We start from the raw sequence: 23,038 nt of genomic DNA on the forward strand, positions 1-23,038 counted from the left end.
CACAAGTCTTTAGGAAAGACTCCTCAAAATCAAAGGGCTGATCTGTCAGCCACCAAACCATATCAATAGTGGATTAATTCGGACCCGAGAGTCACAGGCTTGCGGAGAAGTCACGGACTGATTGCCGATGTAGGTAAATTCAAGGTCCCACTCCAACGCCTAGCGACTATGCCTGGCGCCCCGGAGGAGAGGGTGTCCGCAGCACTCTCTTCAAAAGATCTCGGAATTTCCTTGGAGGGTAGCGGTACTGGAGAAGGGAGGTCCGATCTGGAAGCCATCTGGCCCTGGAGATCACACATGCATCTTCGCAAGCAGCAAAGCAAACCCCTGAGCGCGCCGGTGAGCCAGTCCCTCGACCCGGAACAGCAGCGGTAGCCAGCTCTGCTCCCGGAGCCCACGTGCGGGTAACAGCGGCCACGTGGGGCTCTGCGGAAACGCCTTCGCAGAGATTTGTCCCCTGCGCCGCCCAGTAGAAAGGAAAGCCGAAGACGACGGCCGGAGGAAACGCTCCAGGCAAGGGCCGGGCTCGCGGGGGCCGGGGACGGCCAGGGGCGGGGCGGGGGCGGGGCTTGTGCGGCCGCCGGCGAAGGGGGCGGGGCCTGGGTCTCCCGGGGTGGGCTTTGGACGGCGGTTAGTAGGCACGGCCCAGCCGCCGGGATTCCTCGGCTTCTGCGCTAGAGCAAACCCGGCTCCTAGGTCGCCATGGAGTCCGTGCTGACCGCGGGCATCGCGATGGCGGAGGCGCTACAGAACCAGCTGCCCTGGCTGGAGAAAGTGTGGCTTTGGGTGACGTTTCTGGGCGACCCCAAGAGCCTCTTCCTCTTCTTCTTCCCCGCGGCCTACTACGCCTCTCGCCGCGTGGGCGTCGCCGTGCTCTGGATCAGCCTCATCACCGAGTGGCTCAACCTCGTCTGCAAGTGGTGAGATAGCGGAGCCCTCGGCGCCCTGCTCTCCCGTCCCCCACGGCCCGGAGTCCTGCGCGAGCCCTGACCACTCAGCAGGTGCCTCAGAGGCCCGCACCGCCCACCCTCACCAGCGAACTCCAGGGCCTTAAGTCCTCCCATCTTGGATTCAGACCTCAGCGCCCCGTCATACTCAGAAGAGTAGACCAGTGTTTCTCAAAAGGCCCTGATCAGAACGCCCCTGAGGGCAGTGTTTAAAATGCAAATGGCCCGTCCCACCTCAGACGTACTGGTTTAGAAACTCCAGCGGAAGGGCTGGGAATCTGTATTCTAACCAATATCTATGGTGACTTAAGCAGCCTGTAGTCCTGCTTCTCAACTCACTTTCATTCATCTAGTCATTTATTTAGCATCATTTTCATAAAATATATTTCTTCATTGATTTCAGAGAGGAAGGGAGAAGGAGAGAGAGAGATAGAAACTTCAATGATGAGAGAGAATTATTGATTGGCTGCCTCCTGCACACCCCCCACTGGGGATCGAGGAGCCGGCAACCCAGGCATGTGTCCTTGTCCGGAATCGAACCCGGGACCCTTCAGCCGCAGGCCGACGCTCTATCCACTGGGCCAAGCCGGCTAGGGCTTGGCATCATTTTTTGTTTTGTTTTTTCCCCGAGGGTACTGCAATACCGGGTCGATGCGTGGAGTGGACGGAGCAAGCTCCTATTCCATCTCCCTGCTCCAAAAATACATTTAATATAATGTCCTCGGATAGAGGACGTATCAGATATTAAACTGATAAGAACAGATACTACACTTGATCTTAGCCAAAAGGCCGAGAAGCGATTGGCATCGTTTTTTAAGAAGCGTGCTTCGTGACTGGCTTTGCATTCACTGCTGAGGTCAGAGGGGGCTTGCCAATGACTAGTAAGGTGTAGTCCCCAGAACATGACCAGCAGCATAGGGAGCCCTTGGAAACTTGATAGAAATGTAGAACCTCAGGCCTGGGGCCAGAGCTACTGTATCAGAATCTGCATTTTTAAAAAGACCGTCCCCCCCCCCCCCCCCCGCCCTTGATTCCTGTGTAAAGTCTGAAAAGCCCTGACATCAAGCACTGCCATCCAGGGAGCACGTTCTTCTCTTCTTTTTTCCACTCATTCACCAGTAGGCTCTTCACACAGACTGATAAGCCAGGAATCCTAGGCAAGTGGGTGGGGCTCTTGGGGCTTACCTCTGTGCCACCTGTTATACTTCTTGCTGGGCATGTAGCTGCACCTCCCTTCACCTCAGCCCCTGTTGCCAGATCCCCAGCCTGGCAGAGGGAAGGGAGGCTCATAGGAGACGTTTGAATGGGCTGGAATGTGTTGCTAAATAACGGTACTGGAGTTACCTTCCCTTGTGCTCTTCTCTGCCAGGCTTTCACCCCTACGGTAAACGGAAAAGCAGTGTCTAATACTTTTCTTCTAATTGCCCTTTGCTTTGTGTTCTCTCCTCCTGAGAGTCTGTGTAAGCATTCCTCTCTAGTCCTGTTGCCCTGAGAATCAGACCACCTCCTTAGGTAGACACTCGTAATGACCCCCCGACTTGACACAACCCCCATTCATTTGCTAAGTATGTATTGAGCGCCTCGTTGGTGTGTGAACAAGGCTCGGTTTTTGGTGGAGAGCAGCAGTCCCTCTGTACTTCCCTCCCCGGCACTTGATTTTCTGCCAGCCTCTCTTCTGCTCTCCCACCTCTTCCCTTTCTGGCCACAGCAGCCTTCCCACTGTGGGATTTCACAGGGTCCAGCCAAGCATCTCCTAGGCCAGGGGATTTTGAATATTTTGTCTTCCTTATTCTTCCTCGGCCTCCTCTGCCCATTCCCCACTCCCATTTCCAGACACAAGAAACTTACCTCCTAAGTAATTCAGGTGGAGGCAATTCAGGTTGGAATTTGGGAAATGGAAAGAGAGAGAAGCAGGAGGCTCTGCGAGGAGCCCAGTGAGAGGTCCTGGGCTCTCTATGGATTAGAAGAGCAGAGCTGGTCCTGCAGTGGGAGGGGTAAAAAGTAGGACTTCTGAGCATCTCAGAGCATACACCCGCCCCCCACAATCTCTTACCTCCTTATCACTTTTTTAAAAATATATGTTTTAATGGTGTTAGAGAGAGAGGGAGATAGAAACATCAATGCTGAGAGAGAATCATTGATTGGCTGCTTCCTGCAGGCCCCACACTGGGGATTGAGCCAACAACCTGGGCATGTGCCCAGACCAGGAATCGAACCGTGATCTCCTGGTTCATAGGTTGATGCTCAACCACTGAGCCATGCCAGCCGGGCTCCTTACCACTTTTTTTTAAAAATAGTGTGTTTTCTCCTGTTCCAAGGTAAATATCCATGGCAATGTAACAGCATAGAATTGGACTCCCTTTGTTTCTTTTCCTTTTTTTAATTTTTTTTTATTGATTTCAGAGAGGAAGGGAGAGAGTGAGATAGAAACATCAATGATGAAAGAGAATCATTGATGGGCTGCTTCCTGCATGCCCTCTACTGGGGATCAAGCCCATAATCCAGCATGTGCCCTTTGCTGGAATCGAACCCAGGACCATTCAATCCACAGGCTGACACTCTATCCACTGAGCCAAACTAGCTAGGCCTGGACTCCCTTTCTGACTCTATCTCTAGAGTACCCCCAGGTGTTCTGCCCCTCTCTTGTCCACCTGGCTCTATGTGAGCACAGTATCATCTTGCATCTGTTCTCCTCTAGGTTCCTTTTTGGAGACAGGCCATTTTGGTGGGTCCATGAGTCTGGGTATTACCGCCAGGCCCCAGCCCAGGTTCACCAGTTCCCCTCTTCTTGTGAAACTGGTCCAGGTAAGAAGCCTCAAACCTCCCTTTTCTTGTGTAGTTAGGATTCGTGTGAATGTTTCGAGTACTTTTCAGCCAGGGTGGCCCAACTAAGAGGCCCACCTCACAATTACTGGGCCAGGGATTAAAAAAGCTCTAGGAGGACCACGTTGAATTCTGGAAGGAGAGCACCTATGCCAGTGTGCCAGCTGCCCACCTTGCTTAGAGTAGAGCCAAACCTGAGAGCAGTGGCCACAGGGAGGGGTGAGTGAGGAAAGCTTCAGGGTGGAGGGAGCTATGGACAGTGCTGGGGAAAGGTTCTCTTATCACCACGGGGAGGTAGCTCTGTTGAGCTATCACCAGGGGCACCTGGGTTCCACCCCCATCCTCTCACCACAAGCTTCTGTTTCCCCCACAGGCAGCCCTTCTGGACACTGCATGATCACAGGAGCAGCCCTCTGGCCCATAATGACAGCCATCTCTTCCCAGGTGGCCACTCGGGCCCACAGGTACGCCTGGGCATTGCCCACCAGTGGGGTCAGAGGCAATGGTACCCTGGACCCAAAAGGCCCAGCAACAGGACAGCTTGGGAGCTGGAGTTCTGGAGACCCTGGGCATTTGTGCTGTGGGAAACTAAACTGTATCCAGATATCCCCTAGACCAGCGGTCGCCGAACTTTTACACCTCACCACCGGTTGGCGACCATTGCCCTAGACCAGTGGTCGGCAAACCACGGCTCGCGAGCCACATGCGGCTCTTTGGCCCCTTCAGTGTGGCTCTTCCACAAAATACCACGTGTGGGCGCGCACGTACAGTGCGATTGAAACTTCGTGGCCCATGCGCAGAAGTCGGTTTTCGGCCTGAGCGAGTCTATTTTGAAGAAGTGGCGTTAGAAGAAGTGGGGGGTGTCGGTCGGTCGGGCAACGGGAGACGCAGCGCAGGCGGGCCGCGGGATACCCAGAGCAGGGGCGGTACATTGTTTTGAGGTACATTCGCTGAGGTTGACCCCTTCCAACTCTCCCATCCACACTCGTCTATCTGAAACAAGTATACAAGACGAGTGTGGATGGGAGAGTTGGAAGGGGTCGACCTCAGCGAACGTACCTCAATCAGATTGAGGACATTTTTAGAAAAGGCCAGCTTAGGAGTACCCTAATTAAGTTAATAACAATGTACCTGCCTATATAGTTTAAGTTTAAAAAATTTGGCTCTCAAAAGAAATTTCAATCGTTATACTGTTGATATTTGGCTCTGTTGACTAATGAATTTGCCGACCACTGCCCTAGACCACTGGTCGGCAAACCGCGGCTCGCGAGCCACATGCAGCTCTTTGGCCCCTTCAGTGTGGCTCTTTCACAAAATACCGACTTCTGCGCATGGGCCACAAAGTTTCAATCGCACTGTACATGCACGCCCACACATGGTGTTTTGTGGAAGAGCCACACTGAAGGGGCCAAAGAGCCGCATGTGGCTCGCGAGCCACCGTTTGCCTACCACGGCCCTAGACCATTTGCCTCTCTTCTTTCTAGCCGCTGGGTGAAGGTGATGCCGAGCCTGGCTTACTGCACCTTCCTACTGGCTATCGGTCTGTCCCGAATCTTCGTCTTAGCACATTTCCCTCACCAGGTGTTGGCTGGCCTGATAACTGGTGAGCAACTGGAACAGGATGGGCCCAGAGGGTGCTGTCGGCAGTGGGAAGACCAATCTATTTTGCCAAACTGCATTGTAGCTCAGGGTGGGTCATGTCCCCAAACACATTGAAGCTGCTGTCACCCCACCCTTCAGGTGCGGTCCTGGGCTGGCTGATGACCCCCCGGGTGCCCGCACAGCGGGAGCTAAGCTTCTACGGGTTGACTTCTCTGGGCCTCTTGCTGGGTGCCAGCCTCATCTATTGGATCCTCTTTACACTGGGCCTGGATCTTTCATGGTAAGTCCTGCTTTAAAGCCTGGGCAGGCTGGCCTGTCCTGCCTTGCCTGTACCTGCCTGGTGGGTCTCTGGTTCACTATACTAAGAAAGGCCACAGTACCTATTCACAAACATAGACTGTCCTGGGGTCTCAGAAGAATACGGGGGTGGAGCCGGCCCCAATGGGGATGAGAGCCATTGGCTCTCTAGGTTCTAGGCTAGGGGATATCTCTCCTGGCAAAGACTTTTCCTCCCAACAGGTCCATCAGCCTAGCCTCCAAGTGGTGTGAGCGGCCTGAGTGGGTGCACATGGACAGCCGGCCCTTTGCCTCTCTGAGCCGTGATTCAGGGGCCGCCCTGGGTCTGGGCATCGCTCTCCACTCTCCCTGCTATGCCCCAGTGCGGCGAGCACACCTGGGAAACGGACAGAAGATGGCCTGCCTTCTGTTGGCCATGGGGCTGCTGGGACCCCTGAATTGGCTGGGCTCCCCACCTCAGATCAGCCTTTTCTACATCTTCAATTTCCTCAAATACACCCTCTGGCCGTGCCTGGTCCTGGCCCTTGTGCCCTGGGTGGTGCTCACATTCAGTGCCCAGGAAGCACCGCCCATCCGCTCCTCCTGACTTCAGGTGCCTCCGTCAAAGCCAACACTCCGTGACCTCCTCACTCCAGGAGGCAGCCCCATCCTCTTCCAGCCCCGCAAAGGCCCTGCCCATTTGAATTTCCCACTTCTCCCACCACCTGGCTTAGCGCCAAAGAAGGGCCTTCCCTTTCCCAGAAAGGCTAGCCCTCCTCCTGCCCTCCTTTCCAAGTCCCCAAAAAGCAAAGGCAAGAGCAAGACCAGTGGGTTCCTGCAACACTGTGAGGGGCTCAGAGTGGCCCCAATAAAGCCCTTAAACACTTGTGGACTCTCTTACCTACGTGTACATGTCCACTAAACTTGTCCATGTGCACGCGCGTGGGATCCTGGCTGAGCCGCCTGTTCTCCACCCCATTCCAACCCTGTTTCCACCGAGGCAGAGAGTCAAAAGGAGAGGGGAGGCTGTAAATTCATTTGAGACCTTCAGCCCTGGACACCATCACCACCTCGGCCATATGAGAGGTCTTATGTGGTGCTGTGGCTACCTTCAGTGAAACCTTGTCTTTAACCTACTGCACAGAGATGCACCCAGCCTCCTGTTTCCTAAGCTGGTTAGTCCAGGGGCTGGAGAGAAGAGCAGTTTTTTTGGCCGAGCGGGGAAACAAGAACCTCTGCTCCATTTGGGAGCCCAGAAGACAGAGACACTGGCTCCAGAAGGCACTGCCAGAAACAAATTTATTTACACAAGGACACACAATGTTATGGGTTACAAAATACTTTAACTGGAAACCATATCCAGGAGACAAAGCGAGGAGTGGGTTTACATGAGAACCAGACCAGCCACGGGAAGATGGGAGGTATGGGGTCCAGAGCTGGGGCTCAGCATGGGGAGGCCTGACACTGAGCCCAGCCCAATCCCCATCCCCCAGGAGGACCTAGGACACAACACGTAAGACAAGTGCACAATGGATTGATGGTGGTGGGACTCCTGCCCCTCCCCTGACTCCCTCAACCCTGCTCAGACCCCGTCAGGGTAATAAATATGTAAACAAATTGGTGGGGCCCAAGGATGGGAAGAAAAAAAGTGTATGTGGTATTGGGAAGGAGGAGAGAGGAAGACTCACCCCCTAGGAGCCACTTCCCATCTTTGGTTTCCTATAGGCTGGACAGCATTCCCTAGAAGCCTTGTGGGGCCCCAGCCCCCAAAATGGGACTAGGCTGGGCTTCTGGGAAAGAGAAAGGGCGGCGCCCCCTCCGATCTTAGCTTCCTTGGGCTGGTGGCCCGGAATGGAAGCTCCAGCTGAGGGCAGACTTCCGTGTCTCTGGTTCTGGCCCTGACCCTTCTAGAGCCCCCATTCTCACCATCCCCAGCCTTCAGAGCAAAAGGTCCCAGGAGAGAGGCGGGCCACGAACCCTCTGCCTGCAGCATGCTGGGTGACTAGGGAGATCTGGTCCTGAACAGCAGGGGCACTCTCACCAGCTTACAGTGCCCCCTGCAGGGACCACCTTCCCCTCCCCAGTCTGTGCCAGCAGAGGGGCAGGAAGGCCAACAGAGTAAGTTGGAAAGCAGGCCTGGAGCTGAGGCTCTTCCAGGCCCCTCATAACCCAGGCCTCCAGCCCCATCCCTCCCCACCCACTCCAGCCCCTGGAAGGGGAAATAGCCCCTAAGGAATGTAAAGCAAGACAGCCCTGCCCACAGACTCCAGGCCCACATCCCAGGGCATCAGCCTTCCCTTCGGTGCTGAGGCCAGGAGAAAGGCGGAGGAGAAAGCTGTCTGTGCAGAGATGGTGAGGACAACAGAGTGGGGAAAAGGGTGGGGAATCATTGGGCAGGAGCCCACCTCCCGTCCACTCTACATCCTAGACGGTAGAGAGACCCTTCAGGACCTCCCAAGGCTAGAAAGGAGGAGGGTGAAATTAAGGCATTTCCCCCCCAAGTCAGCTGAGACCAAGGCACCAAACTTCCTGTTCCGTCCTCACTCAGGGAGACTCCAGAAACAAAAGGTACTATCTGGCCCCTCCCCACCTTGAGCTGGCCCAGGCTCCAAGGGGGAAAAGGATAGACTTTGGGAAAGTGGGTGTTAAATACCATATGGGGAGAGGCTGCAAAAGGTAGCTCCATATCCTACAGAGGAAGCAAACTTCTAGAGCTGAGAGGTGGGCTACAGGGAGGGGGCCTGAGACAGCTTAGAGGAGCAGGAGGGGCGAGGCTGAGAGACCCACACGGCACACGTCATTGAATGTGTGACTTTTTGTTTTTAATAGAAAAAATAAACAAAATCACAATGATGAAGCCCAGAGGACGGGGCCGGGGCGTCATAGGGCAGGCTCCTGCTCCATAGGTTCCTCTGCTGGCCTGTGGGGACAAGCACATGGAGGGGCACTGAGTGGGGTCCTCAGCGTGGGGGAGGGCAGAGGTGGGAGGAGCCTCACCTGGGGCTGTGCTCCCTGGCTGCCGCAGCCTGGGCCTGCTCGGCCCCCACGGACAGCAAGGCCATGGCGCTCACTGTCTCGGCCTCCTCCGTCTCCCCGGCCTGGGCCTCCCGCAGGGAACGACCCAGACCAGCAGCAAACCTCTGCACACAACTCCAGTGTTTGCCTGTGGGTGAGAGACGCGCAGGAGGTCAGGGAGGGCAAAAACCGCCCTATGAGTTTGTTCAGCCCCAGCCCTGGCACACCCCTCAGCTCCGCCCCGCTGGTAAGGTCTGAGCCCCTCCACTTGTCCCCACGTACTCTGGATCTCGATGACTTTCTCTAGCGTGGCCACTGCGTTGATGTTGGGCTTTTGCTGTAAGACTGTCTCATCCAAGGGCTGTAGCTGGCAGTAGAAAGAAGAGAAGGCTTAGGGTGGGGAATGGGTGGTGGTGCCTGCACCTTCTAACCACCCCATTCAGCCTCAGACATCTCTCAGGATAGGAGGAACCCCACTCAGAAAGTTCTTCCTGGCCTCTAGCTGTCCTCAGGACCCAGGAAACCTTCCCAAGGGCCCTCGGTACTGCCGTGACCCAGGAAGGGGCCCTTCCTCCCAGCCTCTCCAACGCTGGCCTACTGGCCCACACCCCCAGCCCCTCCCTCCACCCCTCACCTCCACGCTGAGCAGAGCCGAGACACAGGCCTCAGAGGCATCACAGATGGCGGTCAAGTCGTGGCCTCCCTCCAGGGCCAGCACCACCCGGCCCCCTGCCAATGTCATCAGCTGCCTGGTCAAGTGGCCAAAACCTTTAGGGATGAGTGAAGAGAGATGAAATGGTAAAAAAAAAAAAAAAAAAAGAATTCAAGAGAAGGTCAGAAAGGAGAGAAACAGAAACAAGAAGTGGGACAAACAGCACAAAATAAGATGGAAGCCTTAAACTCAAATGTGTGTGTGTATCAATAATAAAACGTAATGCCAATGGGCTGAATGCTCCATTAAAGACAAAACGTAACAGACAAGCTTAAAAAATGCAATCAGGTGTCCTTTAAAGAACACCACTGAGAGAGGATGGATCAACAAGCTCCACGCCGAGGACTCCGGGAGGAGATACACCCCTGCTATTCCCCCCCTCCCTCCTTGCTTGCCTCTCAAGGCCAGGACTGGCAGAGGGAGTCTAGGGGCACTGCCAGGATTATTGCAAGTCTTGGCCCTGCCCCAGCTCTCCTCCCACCTGTGCAGTATCAGTCTATACCTGCTCCACACCCCCACTTGGCCCCATCCTTACTGCCCCACAGCCTCCCTTTATCCCCAGCAGGCTCACATCTGGCGGTGACAGAGTAGCCACCCAGCGGAGACAGGTGTCCCTCAACAGCATCAAACCCGGCGGAGACTAGGACCATGTCAGGTGAGAACTCGTGGGCAATGGGCATCACCACTGTCCTGCAAAGGGAGGGCCCAAGCTGACCCTGGCAGGAGGCTGAGCCAGGCCTCGCCCCACTGTGCCCCCCAAGACAACCCCCTCCACCTACACCAAACTGAGTGTCTCTACCCCTCCCACGGCAGGGCCCGGGGGCTCCCACCCCTCCCTTGGCCCTTCTCAGTCTTCACCTGAAGGCTGTCAGGTATTCCACGTCTCCGATGGGGGGGTCCACACCTCCCGTCCATGCCACGTTCACATTGTACCCCATGCCCGGCCCTCCGCCAACCTGGCAGCACGGTGGGGGAGGGGTTATTCTCACTGCCTAGGGATCCCAGAAGTTGCCCCCACCCTCAGCCCTACCTCCAGCCCTCACTCCACTGACCTCTGCTCTGCATGGAAGGGCAGTTGGCCGGTGTGGTCCTCCCACTAGGAGCCCAGACTCCCCAGGTACCAGCACCACCAAGGGCCTCCAGGACTCCCTGCCAGGTCCCGTTCTGCTACCTCCCCAAGGGGCCCCACATTTGGGCCCAGGAGCTGTACCTCTTCAGGAGCCCCGGAGCCTGGAAAGAAGTTCCCATTGTCATAGCGATGCAGGGAGATGTAGAGCACGGAGGGGTCATTGTAGAACGCTTGCTGGGTGCCGTTGCCATGGTGAATGTCCTAGTGGGAGGAGTGAAAGCATCCGGAAAATGGCCCGGGCTCCCAAAGGTAAAAATTCCACTTGTCACCCCTCCCCCCCGAATATGGAGCCTGGGGTACAGCCCACCACTAGCTACAGGGCATCTGCGTTCTGTTCACAACAGTATCACCTCATGCTTCTCTAACCGGGATCTGTACAGAGTAGATGCAAAGCCATGAGGCGATGTGGCTACTCTCCCCGAGGGCCCATTCTATACAACAGTGTGGAGGGCAACGTTAAGGCTAGTATGCATTGGAAAACAAATAGATATAGCGCAACCCACATGGCTCAGTGGTTGAGCATTGACCTGTGAACCAGGTCATGGTCCGATTCCCGGTCAGGGCACATGCCCGGGTTGCAGGATGGATTCCCAGCGCGGGGTGTGCAGGAGGCAGCCAATCAAATGATTCTCTCTCATTGATGTTTCTCTCTCTCTCTCCCTTCCTCTCTGAAATCAATAAAAATATATATTTTTAAAAAACACACAGATACATTCTGAAGAAAAATCCAACATTAACAATTTTTAAGCCAAAGTTGGTCTTCAAAGAGATGTCACCCTTGATGAGGATTGCTCATGGCCACTTCCCCAGCTCACAGGGAGTGGTGGGTGCCTTTCCCTCTGCCAAAAGAGACAAGGTTTGAGAAGCACTGTGTAGGAGCAAGAGTACAAGTGTTGGGGTCAGAAGGCCTAATTTGAAACCCAGTAGCAAACTCCCCAAATAAGCGACCTTGGTTGGGTAAGTCACCCAACAGCTCAGTGTCTCCATGTATAGAAATGGACGTCCTAATTCTTCCTTCCTACATTAGGTGGCGTGAGGACACTGTGCCGTGATATTACGGTGGTATTGGTCTCTACGGTTTAAGGTAGGAAGTCCTTTCAGTTACTTGAAGCTGCAAGGTGGGGGCCAAGATGGACCAGCGGCTAAAACCACTTTCGAGTCTCCTAGTGAGGAGGGAGTCCCAAGGAAATGGAGGGTTGGGCTAATGCTCCAGGTGGAAGATGTAAAGTAAGCCATCAGGCCCAGCTCCAGCATGGGCACCCAAGGAGGAGGAGGCAGGGTTGGGTGGGGGCTTCCTGAAGGGTGACCCTGGCCCCGGCAGCTCACTGCTTACCCAGTCCACGATGAGAACCTTGCCCACATTCAGCTTCTGCTGCAAGAGTTTGGTTGTGATGGCTACGGAGTTGAAGAAGCAGAATCCCCTGAGGGAAGGGGGAGAAAAGGGCGGGGAGGTCAGTGGTTTGCTCCATGAGCAGGATACATGCATCACCTTGGTGAGGGGGAAAAGGGGTGAGGACTGCAGGTCTAGTGCAGGGCTGGGGTGGCACTCACATGGCTGTGGATTCCTCAGCATGGTGTCCTGGGGGCCGGATGATGGCAAATCCATTCTGAAAAGGTGCAGACAGGGGGATAGAGATAAGAGACAGGCAGGCAAGGTGGCCACAGAGGGGTGGCCACAGAAAGACAGAAACATAAGCCAAGCAGGGAAGAAAACAGGTCAGAAACATGTATCATACACACCTGTGGCCAGCTGTGGGCCACGTGGGCAGACAGGCAGACCATCCCAGCTCTTGAGATGCCCATGAGAGCACCAGACACTAGTGCCACTTTGTTGGTCCCTCTTTACCCCTCATCCCCCAGCTGGCCTTAGAACTGTCACCTCCCCCCCACTCTGGCACCTGAAAGTTGAGGTTGCAAAGGACCATGCCTTCCTGAAGGGAAAGCTAAGGCTGCCCCATTCTCGGCTCCCGAGGATACAAGACCAAGCCAAGCAGTGCTTAGCTCCCCCTGCCAGTACTCACCTTAAGTTCTCCAGCTGCCACCTTGAAAGCCAGCTCCACCAGGCAGCCCACCGCCATGCGCACGGCACTGGAGGAGTGCATCTCATTCCAGACAGTGTCACTGTCCACCTGCAGGGGCAGGAGAGCAGGCTTCAGCGTGCCCCCTGCAGGGGGAGGGCAAGAATGGGGATGGGCACTTGGACAGCCAGCAGCTATGTTGGGCAGGAGGGAGGGACCAAAATTGGGAGAACCAATGACCAACCCCCACCGGTAGGTGCCCTACTCACCCCGATACCCCCACAAGGCAGCATGGCATACATCTTCTGGCTGATGGGGCCTGCAGGGAAGAGAAACAGAGCTACTCCACTGCCAAGGCTGTAGGTTGGGGTGTGCAAGGGCAGTGAGCTCAGTCACAGAAAAAGACCCAAGCACACGACAGGCTTCTGCAGCCCCTACCAGTTGAGAGATGTCTGTGCCCTGTTCTGGGGGTACATCCTGCCTCTGGGGCAGACAGCGGGGAGAAAGGGGCAGAAGAGCAAAACACTCCCCCATCACCAAGCCTGACCCCTCACCTTCCACTCTGCAATGCACTCCCACCAGCATGCTCTGATGTCATATTCTACGTGAACGGAGTCCCTTGGAGGCATGCAATACGGCACTGTCCCACCTCTGCCTTGGGGATGACCTGTGCTCAATAGGACCCACTTGCCTACCCTGGCCGAGCAGTTTTCCTGACAGCCCCCTCTCCCACCCAGGCAGCGGACAAGGCCTGGCCCACACCTGCCCATCAGCCTGCTGACTCACCAAGCAACTTCTTGCTGTCCAGCTTCTGTCGGTTGAGGGGGCTGGTCCCATAGAGCAGGGTATGGTACTCAGAGTGCACCGTCTGAATCTCGTCCAGCGTGGCTTTCCGACCGCGGATCCGCTGGCAGGGGAGGTGAGGAGAAGGGTGGCATGAAGGGCCAGCTCTCCCTGAAGCCCAGACCCGCTCTCCGCACCACAGCCTGGGGCACATGGAGCCACTTCTGACCTCAGGAGATCCAAAGGCTTTTGAGAAAATATAACCTGCCCCCCGCCCCTGGGGACCGACCCTCCCCGCTTCAGTGGGGGGCCATAGGGGAAAACAGGCTGTGAGGGATGGGGGGGCTGGCCCTGAGGTCAGGGGTTGTACAGAGACACGGAAAGAGGCTTCACCAACAGGGAGACAAAAAGGCCTTCGCTGGGTTTGAGTTGGGGGCTGAAGGAAGGAGGGGCTCCCTTACCTCACACTTGCTGAGCAGGCCCGTCTCCTGCAGCCGGGACCAGATGCTCTGGATCCGGCCGGCATGCTCGGGGTGCACGTGTGTGTTTCCGCACATGCACTGGTGCTTCAGCATGAATGTGTCATAAACCACGCCTGAGCCAGAGACATACCTGCCCGTCAGCTCTGCCCTGGGCCATGTGATCCTGGCCACCGCAATCCGCAGAAGAGCTCATTGAGCTCTCCCAGCCCACCCCGCCACCCTCCCACACACCCACTCCTTCTCTCCTCCTGAAGTTTTTTCCTCCGTGACTGCCTGTCCAAACCTCCTGCTCCTCAAACCTCAACGAGGCCGCCCTTGACACCCCCACTGGATTTTATCTCTGCCCACTATGCCCCTAGCACCGTACCCTCATGGCACAGCCTCCTTTCCCCACTCCTGTCACAGCCCCTGTGTGCTGCTCCCCCGACCCCACTCCCCACCTGTAGCCATTATTATCATTTCAACATATAGTCAATATAAAGGTGAGACCATCCTCAGGTATCGGTGGCCCCAGCACAGGGCGGCGTCAAGTGGAAGGGTTTTCTAGAATGGACAGAGGCCTCACTCTTGCCCTCACAGGGAGACAGGGGAAGCTGGAAGGGCAGGATCCGACTGAGACCGTGGGCACTCTCCACCCACTGGAGGGCTTGTGCGGTGATAGCACAAAATCAGGGGGTCCCTCAGCAATAGTGAGTGGGGGCCCTGAAAAAGACGCGGCCCCAGTGGGTAGGGGCAGGGGATCACCACGCTCCCTCGCAGTGGGGCAGGGGATGCCCCCACTACCACAGGTGGCTGGTGGCGCACAGGGAGAGGACGAAGGCCTGTTTTCCCTCCCTGCAGGGCACTCTGAGGGGCCCTGGCAATCCCTCAGGGCAGGGACTGTATCTCTTCAGGATTCCCACCAGGCTGAATGCCATGCACAGGCCCCTGGCACAAGGAGGAAGGACAGTCGGCAGTAGTGGGGCTCACCTGTGGTGAAGAGGTGCTTGGTGGGCTGGTCTGGGGGGCTCTTCATGCCCCCAGGAGCAGCAGGTGAGGACTGGGTTCGGCCCAGGGCCTGGTGGGGCACAGTGGACAGGCTGAGGGGTGCCTGGTACACCTGTAGTGGCTGCAGCTGCTGGGCATCTGAGAATACCTGGGAAGGAGGAAAGTAGGAGGGAGCCTAGGTGAGGCTTAGCCTGAGACAGATGCGAGGACAGGTATCCTGGGGCCTCCAGGAGGGTCCCCAAGCCAGCCCTTCTAAACCTTCTCCCCCCCCCCCGCCCCCTCCCTCCAAGAACAGAAGAAACTCTAGCCTTCATTGTCTCCTCTCCCAGGAGAAGGGGAGGGATGGGAGGACAGTGATGAGTCACGCCAGAGTAGCATTGAGGTAAGTGTGTGGGAGGGGTGGGATGAGTCAGGCCCCGAGGGCTCAGCTGTGGCCGCAATGAATGAAGTGCGCACTAGGCACAGGGCACACTGTAGTAACAGTGAGGGTGTGTGTGTACACACGCACACATGCACGCACAGGGACCAGCGCACAACCGATCCTACGCAGGCAGAAATGCAGATACAGCCACATACGTACAAACACACACACAAGCAGACAGGCGGGGGCGATCACAGACAGAGGCAGGGAGGGGTTGGCGGCTGGTATTGCCAGCCCTGAGACCAACACCAGCAGTCCCTCCCTTCCACAGCTCCTTGTCTTTTCCTACTCTCTTTTTGCTCTCTTCAGAAAGCTGGCCCTGCACAGCCTGGCACTGCAGACTGGGAGAGGGGAAGACAGGGTGGAGAGGAGGAAGGACAGAGGGATGGTGATCAAGGCCTGGGGGAGGGGGCACCTTTTTGTAACCAGTTCTGGACTCCTCCAAGTCAGGTCCCTCCTCAGCGCCACTCTCGCCCTCCTCATCCTTGACCTGGATGCAGTCCTCCTCCTCCTCCTCATCCTCCTCCTCCTCTTCCTCCTCCCCTTCCTCCTCCTCCAGGTCCTCCTGCGTGCTCTCACTCTCCGTGGAGCCTTCTCGGGGTATGGTGAGGGCTCCCTCCCCCAGCAAGGCCTCCTGCTGCTCTGTGAGCTCCTCTTCTGTCTCCTCGGGGTGGGTGGTGGGCTGTCGAGGCAGCTCCCCAGTCTTCGTGAGGATCTGGGAGGGTGCAGAGCAGAGAGCGCGCATCCGCTGGGAGGGGGAGCAGCCGTGCAATCTGTGGCCCAGGAGGGCCAATCCTTCCCTCCCCTCCCCCCTGCAGCCACCCAGCCCTTACAGAGCTATGTGAATTAGAAAAAGGCAAGGTGGCTCCTCTGAGCAGATATGGCAGCAGGGAGCGGCCTAGGGTGTCAGCTCCCTCTCCCTTCCTGTCAGCCTGGTCCTGCCCCCAGCACAGCCCTGCACATTCGCTTCTCCCGGCTCACCTTGCCCAGCTGCAGCTGCTGCTGCTTCTGCTTCTCCAGGAACTGCTGGTGCTGCTGCTGCATGACCAGCTGCTGCAGGGCCTGGGGGCTCTGGGGTAGCGGCGAGGACTGAGTGCGGCTCAGGGGCCGGTGCCTCGGGAGCTTGCCCACCGTCCGCATGCTGGTAGCCACTCGCTCACCCGTCACCAGTGGGGACTGCCCGTGGAGCGGCACTGTCAGGTGCAGGGAGGGTAGCGACCATTATTGTCAGGCCCCTCATCCCATCCCAAGACCCTCCCTATCCTAAAACACCACCACCTATGCACTCAGGAAAAACTGTGGAGGGGCCTGGAGCACCCTGCCCCCAAATCTGAGCCCCATTCTTCCTCCTCCCCATCATTAAACAGTCGCACAGCTAAGAGCCACTGCCTCCAGCAAGCCTCCCTGGATTCTCCATTCTCTCCCTTTGATTCACTCATGTTTGCATATACAGTCTTGGGCCCTCCATGTGAGTGAAAACGACGACTAGTTCTTCCCATCTACAAGACCTCCCTGCTCGTGAGCACGGATCCTGGGCTGGGAGCCTGGGAGCCAGGGAGCCAGGACCACGTGTCTTTTAAGCAGAACCTCTTCTGATGCCACTGGCTACTTAAGGGCTGACTGTCCAAAGCTGTGCTGTCCAATCCCACAGCTGCCAGCCACACGTGAGCACTGGAACTGTGGCCTGTCTAAACTGAGATGTGCTCCGAGTGTGAAACACACACAGGTTTCAGGAGAGTGTAAAACACAAACTAAAACATCTCACTGGTAACTCTTTGTATTGACTATATGTTGAAATAATATTGTAGATACAGTGAGTTAAATATATTATTAAAATTAATTCCACCTGTTTCTTTTTATATGTCTTAATGCGGCTACCGGAAAACTAAATAGCTTGTGTTATCTTTCTCCTGGACAGCGCGGCTCTGGAACGTGAGCGCCAGCACGGCCGCAGAGGTTGCGGAGCACAGCATCTGCAGGCTGCAGATTGTGGGGGAAATCAATGATGCCACTGAGGGAAGCTATGACAGGGCTGGAAAGAATCCTTGACTGCTTCTCAAGCATATCCCACTCCAGGGCACAGGTCTCTCCAGCCTGTCTACATGGGAAGAGAGGTCCCTGCTGGGCACTCCTGCCTTGAGCCCCAGAAGTGGGGCCTGACCCTCCTCCCTTGCACAGCTGCCTGCCCACTCACCAGCGATGAGGGTGCTCTGCTGCCGGGCCTGCTCCAGCAACAGTACGTGCTGCAGCAGAGAGGCGTGCCCGTGGGGGCTCGAGTCGCCCTCCAGTGTCACGCCCAGCAAGCAGCCGGGGATAGAGGATGTGCTCATGAACTTGCCGGTCAGTGCGCCACCCTGCCTCAGGGATTGAAGGGCCTGCCGCTCAGCCTCCTGCTGTGCTGACAGTTTCGGGGAGGCCTGGGGTGGAGAGGGGAGACCGATGAGGGAGGGGCTGATACAGCCCCGTCCTGTCAGCTCCGGACCGGCACCCCTCACCTACCCCTGCCCACCTCCCAGCTGAGGTGTGTCTCTGATCTCCCTCAGGGCCTGGAGGACCAAAGCTCTAGCTGGGGACATCCAGGACGAAAGAACCCAACACCGAGAGGACGGTGCGTGCCCATACTCACAGTGAGGTGCGAGTTGGTGACAGTGACTGTGGCCTGCAGCCCTAGGGAGATGTTGGGCAGAGAGGGAGACGTGTAGAGGCTGAACTGGTTGGGAGAGCTTTCCAGAGGGAGGGCCCGGTGCTGGGGGAGCATCTGGGGAGCAGTCGGGAGAGACAGGCATGAGCGCAGGCAAAGGGGGGGCCACCTGGGGCTGAGACTGAGGGCTCTGAATGGTGCCCTGCTCCCCGCTACCAAGCCCCACCTGGGGACAGGCCAAGAGCCACAGCCCTTCAGGGACTCATGGGGCATATCCCACTCCAGGGCCCAGGTCTCTCCAGCCTGTCTACGTGGGAAGAGAGGTCCCTGCTAGGCACTCCAGCAAGACAGAAGGGAAGGAGCCGCTGTCCTGCTTCCAAGGGAAAAGGGGTACCTCAGGCCCATCCCCCCCCCCACTGCCCCACAGGCCTGTACCTCGGTGGGGATGTTGGGGACTGAGCCAGTGAAGCCGTTCTCAGCGATGGTGCTGTGGGAGCTGTTGGGGGAGCTAGGGCCAGAGCCTGGCGCGCTGTTACACACGGATGACACTACGGGAGAAGTGGCTGTCAGCTAGGCCTTCTGGGAGCCACCTCCACTCCCAGGCCCTCAGAACAGAGACAGGAGAGGAGTCCTTACCGCCAGGCCCGGCACCTGTGATCTCAACAGCTCTCTTCTTAAAGGTGCTAATGACAGTCCCATCCTTCCGACGCAGAAGGGGACTGCTCCTCCGTTCGGCCACCTTCTGCTTTAGCCTTGAACGCACTTTCAGGTTAGGTTCAGAGGCTGGGGAGAAGGTGGCCAGGGCTCAGACACATCCACACAAATAGGCACATGCTACAGCCCCGCCCTCCTCCTCCCAGGAGCCATATTCCGGGAGGCCAGGCGGGGCCCTTACCTGTTTTGCGGAGGGGGAAGTCATCGCGGCTGTCATAGGGCCCAAGCAAAGGCAGTTTGTAGGAGGGAGGCGTCCCAGGGGGGCCACTCTGGGGAGGGGAACTCTGGTCCAAAGAAGCATGGTGGGCTCCCCTAGGGGACAGAGACAGACCCTAAGGCATCACCTGTCACCTAGCATTCTACGTTTATGAATACCCACTGTGTGCAGCGATAGGAAAATGGATCCTGATGAGGGAAGCGAGAGAAGCCAGGAGTGGGATTTCCTAGGAGGGACTGCAGGGCCCATATATGGCTTTAGGTCAGGGACCTCTTTCTAGCCTGCAGGCAGGCAGGCCCTGAGCAGGGCACCTCTGCGACCCATGCCGGCCAAGGGTCATTACCAGCATTTGGGATGCTGCGGGAGGGAATGGTTGAGGCCGCCTGGCGTGGGCTCCTTTGACTTCGACAGGAGGAATTCCTGGAGCCTCAGCTTCACCTCGGTGCTGGCAATGGCGCCTGTGGGACAGGGCACAGCTGACCTGGGTGCTCGGGCCAGGACCCCACGGCTGGGGGAGACGAACAGGAGTCCCGGCTGGCCCCAGGAGGCCCCAGGCCTTACTCTCTTTGCTCTTCTCCTTATTCCGCAGGATGAGCAGCTGCTGTTCCAGCCGCTGCTTCTCCAGCTCCTCCTGCCGCTGCTGCTCCCGCTGCCGCTGCTGCTCCAGCTCCTGCTGCCTCTTGGCTGCCAACATCTGCTGCTGCTGCAAAGGCACAGGGGCGGGGGCAGGGGGAGGCAGGGTGAGCAGGTCCAGGCGGGGGTCAGAGGTCTGGGGGGGCCCCCCCGCACCCCTCTCGCTCACCTTGAGGTGCTTCTGCAGCTGGACCTCATGCTGCCGTGTCAGGTGGTCGTGCTGTTTCTGGAACTCAGCGAACAGGAGCTGCTTCTGCAGCTGCTGCTGCTGCTTGAGCGCCAGGAGCTCCTGCTGCAGCTGCTGCTCCCGCAGTGCAGGGTCCACAGAGCCTGCCAGAGCACCCCGCAGCTCCACTGGGCTGGGGCTGCCTCCACCCCCGCCACCCATGGAGCTGGGCATGGCTCCTGGCAACACCGGCTTCACCTCCACTGTGGGGAGAAGAGACAGAAAGGGGTCAGGAGGCCTGATCCCAGACCCCACTAAGCCCTGGCAGCCATGCCCAGCACCCAGAGAGCTATCAGGCAGGAAGGACGACTGGACCAAGAGAGAACAGAGAGATGGGAAGTCAAATCCCTCTGCTCTGGGGATACAGCCTTCTGCCTCAGTTAAATGAGGTAGAACCCATACACTTCAGTAAGAAAAGATGCATAAGCATGAAGCACAGTACCTCGAAGATTGTAAGTGCTCAAAACGTGCTACTGTGATTGACAGTTAATGCCACTGGGTGTTTAATATGAATTACTTTATTGATGAGGAAACTGAGGTTTCAGGAGGTTTAATATGACCACAGACAGACAGCCAGGTGACCAATGAACCAGGATATAACTCCTGTCCTTCCTGTGCCTCCTCCCTCACCTCTCAACACCACACACTCCCCACCAGAAAGTCTGTGCTAGAAGAGACTCTGAGGCACAGAGGTCAGTTCTAGAAATGACAGGACTGGCCGCCAGGGCCCTCAGTACACCCAGGAGAGGCCCTTGGGGACCCTCTAGACATCCCTACCCGCTTCCATTTTCTCTTCCCCACACCCAGCTATGGGAGCTGAAAGGAGAGGCTATGGGGATGGGGGCGAGGTGGAAGCAGGAGGCCTCAGGGGAAGGGGGTGCAGCGCTGCACCAAGCCAGGGACAGGAGGGGGCTGGGAATCAGACTGGCTTCCTTTGCTGGATTATCTCCTTTCAACAGTTTTATTGTAATTACCCTGAAAATGCCGCTATATATAGTGAGCCAAACAGCAGCTGTGCCTGGGGGGGGAGGGAGTGAGAGAATGGGAGAATAGGAGGGCAGGCACAGAGAGGAGGTGGGAGGAGGAGACAGGAAAGGAAGGGGACTCAGACAGGAAGAAGGTAATAGCAAGGGGCGGGGGTGCGGCTGGAGCTGAGGCAGAAAGCTCAGAATTCCAGTCCCAGGGACAACCTGCTGGGACGGAAAAAGGAGTCCAGGGCCTGCTGGGTCCCAAGACCTTGGGTCCAGGCCCCCATATGGACAGTGGGCTGATGGGCCCAGGGAGTGGCAGAAGGTTCCACTGGGAAGGCTAAGTCTCAACCTCTTGATCCCTAGACACACACTGTCCTCTGGTCACTGAATGTCACTTCCCATCACTGCCCTGTGGTTGCCAGGGCCAACACCGCACCAGCAAGGAGCCCCAACCCAGCCCACACCCCACAGAGCCTCCTGACGCCAGCGAAGGGAAGGCCGGCTACCCACTGCCTGGGAAGGAGGAAGTGAGAGAGGCAAGGCCAACCCATCTGATTTCTTTTTCACTTCTTTCTCCAAAGAAAGCCCTCACTTTCCTCACTCCAGCCCCAGGAGGCCACAGGGAGTGGATGCCAAGGGCCCACTCCTGCCCAGGCCTGGAGAAGAAAGGACCCCAATATCCCTGCGGCTGCCAGTGTTTCCTGCCCTCGTGAACAGGCTTCTGCCCAGGTTCCCCCCAACCCCTCATCAGGAGTATGGGGGGTGGGGGGGGCTGAGCTAAGAGAGGCTCCCACACCCTGTGCAGTCAGTCTATGGGCCTCAATCTGAAAGAATGTCACCAAGGCAGGGGCTAGGCCGGCTGACGACCCTCATGCCAGAATATGGCCTCTGGGATCCACTGGGGGAGGGGAGGTGAAGCCTGAGCAGAATGTCTCTCTCAGTCCCCATGTCCCTTCTCCCCCAAGCACTGCGAGGCACATTCCTCTGTGGTTTGCCCGCCAGCCACACTGACGACTCTGCGGTCAGGAGGCCAGAGCCACATCTGTAGGAGTGGCCAGATGTGGCCAAGAGGGTGGGGCTACACACACACACACACACACACACACACACACACACTCATTACTTTTCTTCCTAACCCATGTTCTGTCCCAGCACCAGGACATTTCTGGAGGTGGCCGGCACCATCCAGGGTGCAAAACAGGGTGGCAGCAGCCAGCAGCCAGCCTCAGGTCTCCTCAGCTCCGGAAACACCCAGCAAGGCCCCAAGCTGCCCTGACCAGTGTGGCTCAGTTGGTTGAGTGTCGTTTCATGCACCGAAAGGTCGCTGGTTCCATTCTTGGTTGGGCACATGCCTGGGTTACCAGCTCGATCCCCTGTGGGAGCATGCAGGAGACAGTAGATCGATATTTCTCTTTCTCCTCCCATCCTCTCTCTCTAAAATCAGTAAAAACTTTTTTAAAATGAAACTTTAAAATAAAGGCCCAAGCTGGCTGGGGAGTTATCTGTTCCTAGGTAAGCCTGGCTAAGCCCGGGACACTCCAGCCAAAGGTGGACAAGCTTCAACCCGCTGCTCCCAGCAGTGTCGGGGCTGCAGGAGCCAATGCCAGCCGCCCGCCCGGAGAAGGGCAGGGGTCCAAGTTCTCCTGGCTCCTGGCAGTACTGGCTTCCCTTGCAGGAGCCCTGCAGAGAGGGCATGGGCTCAGGTGAGGGGAATCTCCCACTAGGGCTCCCTCACAGCCACCATCACTGCTGCCACCAAAATGCCAGGCCCTGGGCTGCAGTTAGAGCTGCAGCCCCATTGGTATGCAGGTGGTGGGGCAGCCAGCAGGCTCCGGCACACAGCATTGTTCCCACGCAAGCAGGAAGCACGGGCGACTGGAGACTATTAATCTGCAGGCCCTGTGGAGCCTGGACAGGATACAGCACCCCAGGGGTCTGCCAGGTAGTTACCTGGCTCCATCCAAGATGGAAGGGGCTGCAGCTGAGCAGCTGGAATCAGAGAAAGGGGGGTGGGGGTAGGCACTGAGCGCCTGCATGTAGTCTGCTGGGCACAAGATCTGGGGCCTAATTGGCCTTGCACCCCCTCAAGGATCTGTGCCCTCTGCCAGACTGGCATGAGCAGAATAGGTGCAGTGGCTGCCCTCAGAACCAAGTGCCTGGAAGAGAAATGGGTGTGTCATGAGAAGAGGCTCTTGATCGCCTCCTGGTGGACCAAGAAAGGCGTGCGGACCTCTGGGAAGGGAAGAGAGTGGGCTGAAGGACACTGTTCCTTTAAAGGACAGTTGGGAATTTGCCAGCAAGGAGACCACTGAGAGGCCAAGTGTGGGGTCACGTGGAAGGGCAAGGCCCTGGGTCCTCCCTTCACCCCACTACTTCCTTCTGACAGAGAGCTGTAGGGAATAGAAAGTAAGCCAGACAGCCTGCACAGCTATCTCCTACAG

At 57.1% G+C, this 23,038-nt stretch overlaps 2 protein-coding genes and 1 non-coding gene across 15 annotated transcripts in view; 1 reads left to right on the forward strand and 2 right to left on the reverse strand.

Moving 5' to 3' along the window:
- The first annotated feature begins 394 nt into the window (after nucleotides 1–394).
- Nucleotides 395–6,535, forward strand: G6PC3 (glucose-6-phosphatase catalytic subunit 3). Of its 3 annotated transcripts, XM_059670340.1 has the most exons (7): nucleotides 395–513; nucleotides 697–920; nucleotides 3,646–3,752; nucleotides 4,144–4,234; nucleotides 5,255–5,373; nucleotides 5,511–5,652; nucleotides 5,892–6,535. In XM_059670340.1, exons 2-7 carry the CDS (start codon nucleotides 703–705, stop codon nucleotides 6,253–6,255), a joined length of 1,041 nt encoding a protein of 346 aa, XP_059526323.1. In that variant the 5' UTR covers nucleotides 395–513; nucleotides 697–702; the 3' UTR covers nucleotides 6,256–6,535. The 3 variants fall into 3 exon arrangements, with proteins under 3 accessions (XP_059526323.1, XP_059526324.1, XP_059526322.1); XM_059670339.1 differs by lacking the exon at nucleotides 395–513 and having other exon boundaries at nucleotides 580–920; XM_059670341.1 differs by lacking the exons at nucleotides 395–513; nucleotides 5,255–5,373 and having other exon boundaries at nucleotides 578–920; nucleotides 5,892–6,071.
- On the reverse strand, nucleotides 1,558–1,748 carry LOC132219492 (U2 spliceosomal RNA). Its single transcript, XR_009449492.1, has one exon. It is a non-coding gene; the product is annotated as a U2 spliceosomal RNA (small nuclear RNA).
- A 1,913-nt stretch (nucleotides 6,536–8,448) lies between the features above and the next one.
- HDAC5 (histone deacetylase 5) overlaps nucleotides 8,449–23,038 on the reverse strand; it is a 34,223-nt gene continuing 19,633 nt past the window's right edge. For 4 of the 11 annotated variants that reach the window (XM_059670335.1, XM_059670334.1, XM_059670333.1 and 1 more), the window contains 24 exons: nucleotides 19,570–19,829; nucleotides 19,329–19,470; nucleotides 19,111–19,225; nucleotides 18,732–18,862; nucleotides 18,473–18,619; nucleotides 18,272–18,384; nucleotides 17,822–17,953; nucleotides 17,390–17,612; nucleotides 16,177–16,388; nucleotides 15,611–15,910; nucleotides 14,757–14,922; nucleotides 13,767–13,900; nucleotides 13,309–13,429; nucleotides 12,792–12,841; nucleotides 12,526–12,633; nucleotides 12,056–12,111; nucleotides 11,838–11,925; nucleotides 10,586–10,705; nucleotides 10,234–10,331; nucleotides 9,947–10,065; nucleotides 9,298–9,431; nucleotides 8,946–9,030; nucleotides 8,646–8,811; nucleotides 8,449–8,568 (listed from right to left, as the gene is read on the reverse strand). In XM_059670335.1, coding sequence (XP_059526318.1) covers nucleotides 8,529–8,568; nucleotides 8,646–8,811; nucleotides 8,946–9,030; nucleotides 9,298–9,431; nucleotides 9,947–10,065; nucleotides 10,234–10,331; nucleotides 10,586–10,705; nucleotides 11,838–11,925; nucleotides 12,056–12,111; nucleotides 12,526–12,633; nucleotides 12,792–12,841; nucleotides 13,309–13,429; nucleotides 13,767–13,900; nucleotides 14,757–14,922; nucleotides 15,611–15,910; nucleotides 16,177–16,388; nucleotides 17,390–17,612; nucleotides 17,822–17,953; nucleotides 18,272–18,384; nucleotides 18,473–18,619; nucleotides 18,732–18,862; nucleotides 19,111–19,225; nucleotides 19,329–19,470; nucleotides 19,570–19,829 — 3,260 coding nt within the window. In that variant the 3' untranslated portion in view covers nucleotides 8,449–8,528. Of the gene's footprint in view, nucleotides 8,569–8,645; nucleotides 8,812–8,945; nucleotides 9,031–9,297; nucleotides 9,432–9,946; nucleotides 10,066–10,233; nucleotides 10,332–10,585; nucleotides 10,706–11,837; nucleotides 11,926–12,055; nucleotides 12,112–12,525; nucleotides 12,634–12,791; nucleotides 12,842–13,308; nucleotides 13,430–13,766; nucleotides 13,901–14,756; nucleotides 14,923–15,610; nucleotides 15,911–16,176; nucleotides 16,389–17,389; nucleotides 17,613–17,821; nucleotides 17,954–18,271; nucleotides 18,385–18,472; nucleotides 18,620–18,731; nucleotides 18,863–19,110; nucleotides 19,226–19,328; nucleotides 19,830–23,038 lie in introns of those variants that run through there. The other 7 variants (XM_059670332.1, XM_059670329.1, XM_059670336.1 and 4 more) reach the window with 7 other exon arrangements.

This window comes from Myotis daubentonii, chromosome 16 (genome assembly GCF_963259705.1).
Source record: "Myotis daubentonii chromosome 16, mMyoDau2.1, whole genome shotgun sequence".
Taxonomy (NCBI): Eukaryota; Metazoa; Chordata; class Mammalia; order Chiroptera; family Vespertilionidae; genus Myotis; species Myotis daubentonii.

Excerpts from the sequence above, each read along its gene's own strand:
- G6PC3 (XM_059670340.1), top strand. The coding sequence starts at position 703 with ATGGAGTCCGTGCTGACCGCGGGCATCGCGATGGCGGAGGCGCTACAG. Across the intron at positions 921-3,645 it reads CTCAACCTCGTCTGCAAGTG|GTTCCTTTTTGGAGACAGGC; the intron begins GTGAGATAGCGG and ends GTTCTCCTCTAG. Across the intron at positions 5,374-5,510 it reads GTTGGCTGGCCTGATAACTG|GTGCGGTCCTGGGCTGGCTG; the intron begins GTGAGCAACTGG and ends CCCACCCTTCAG.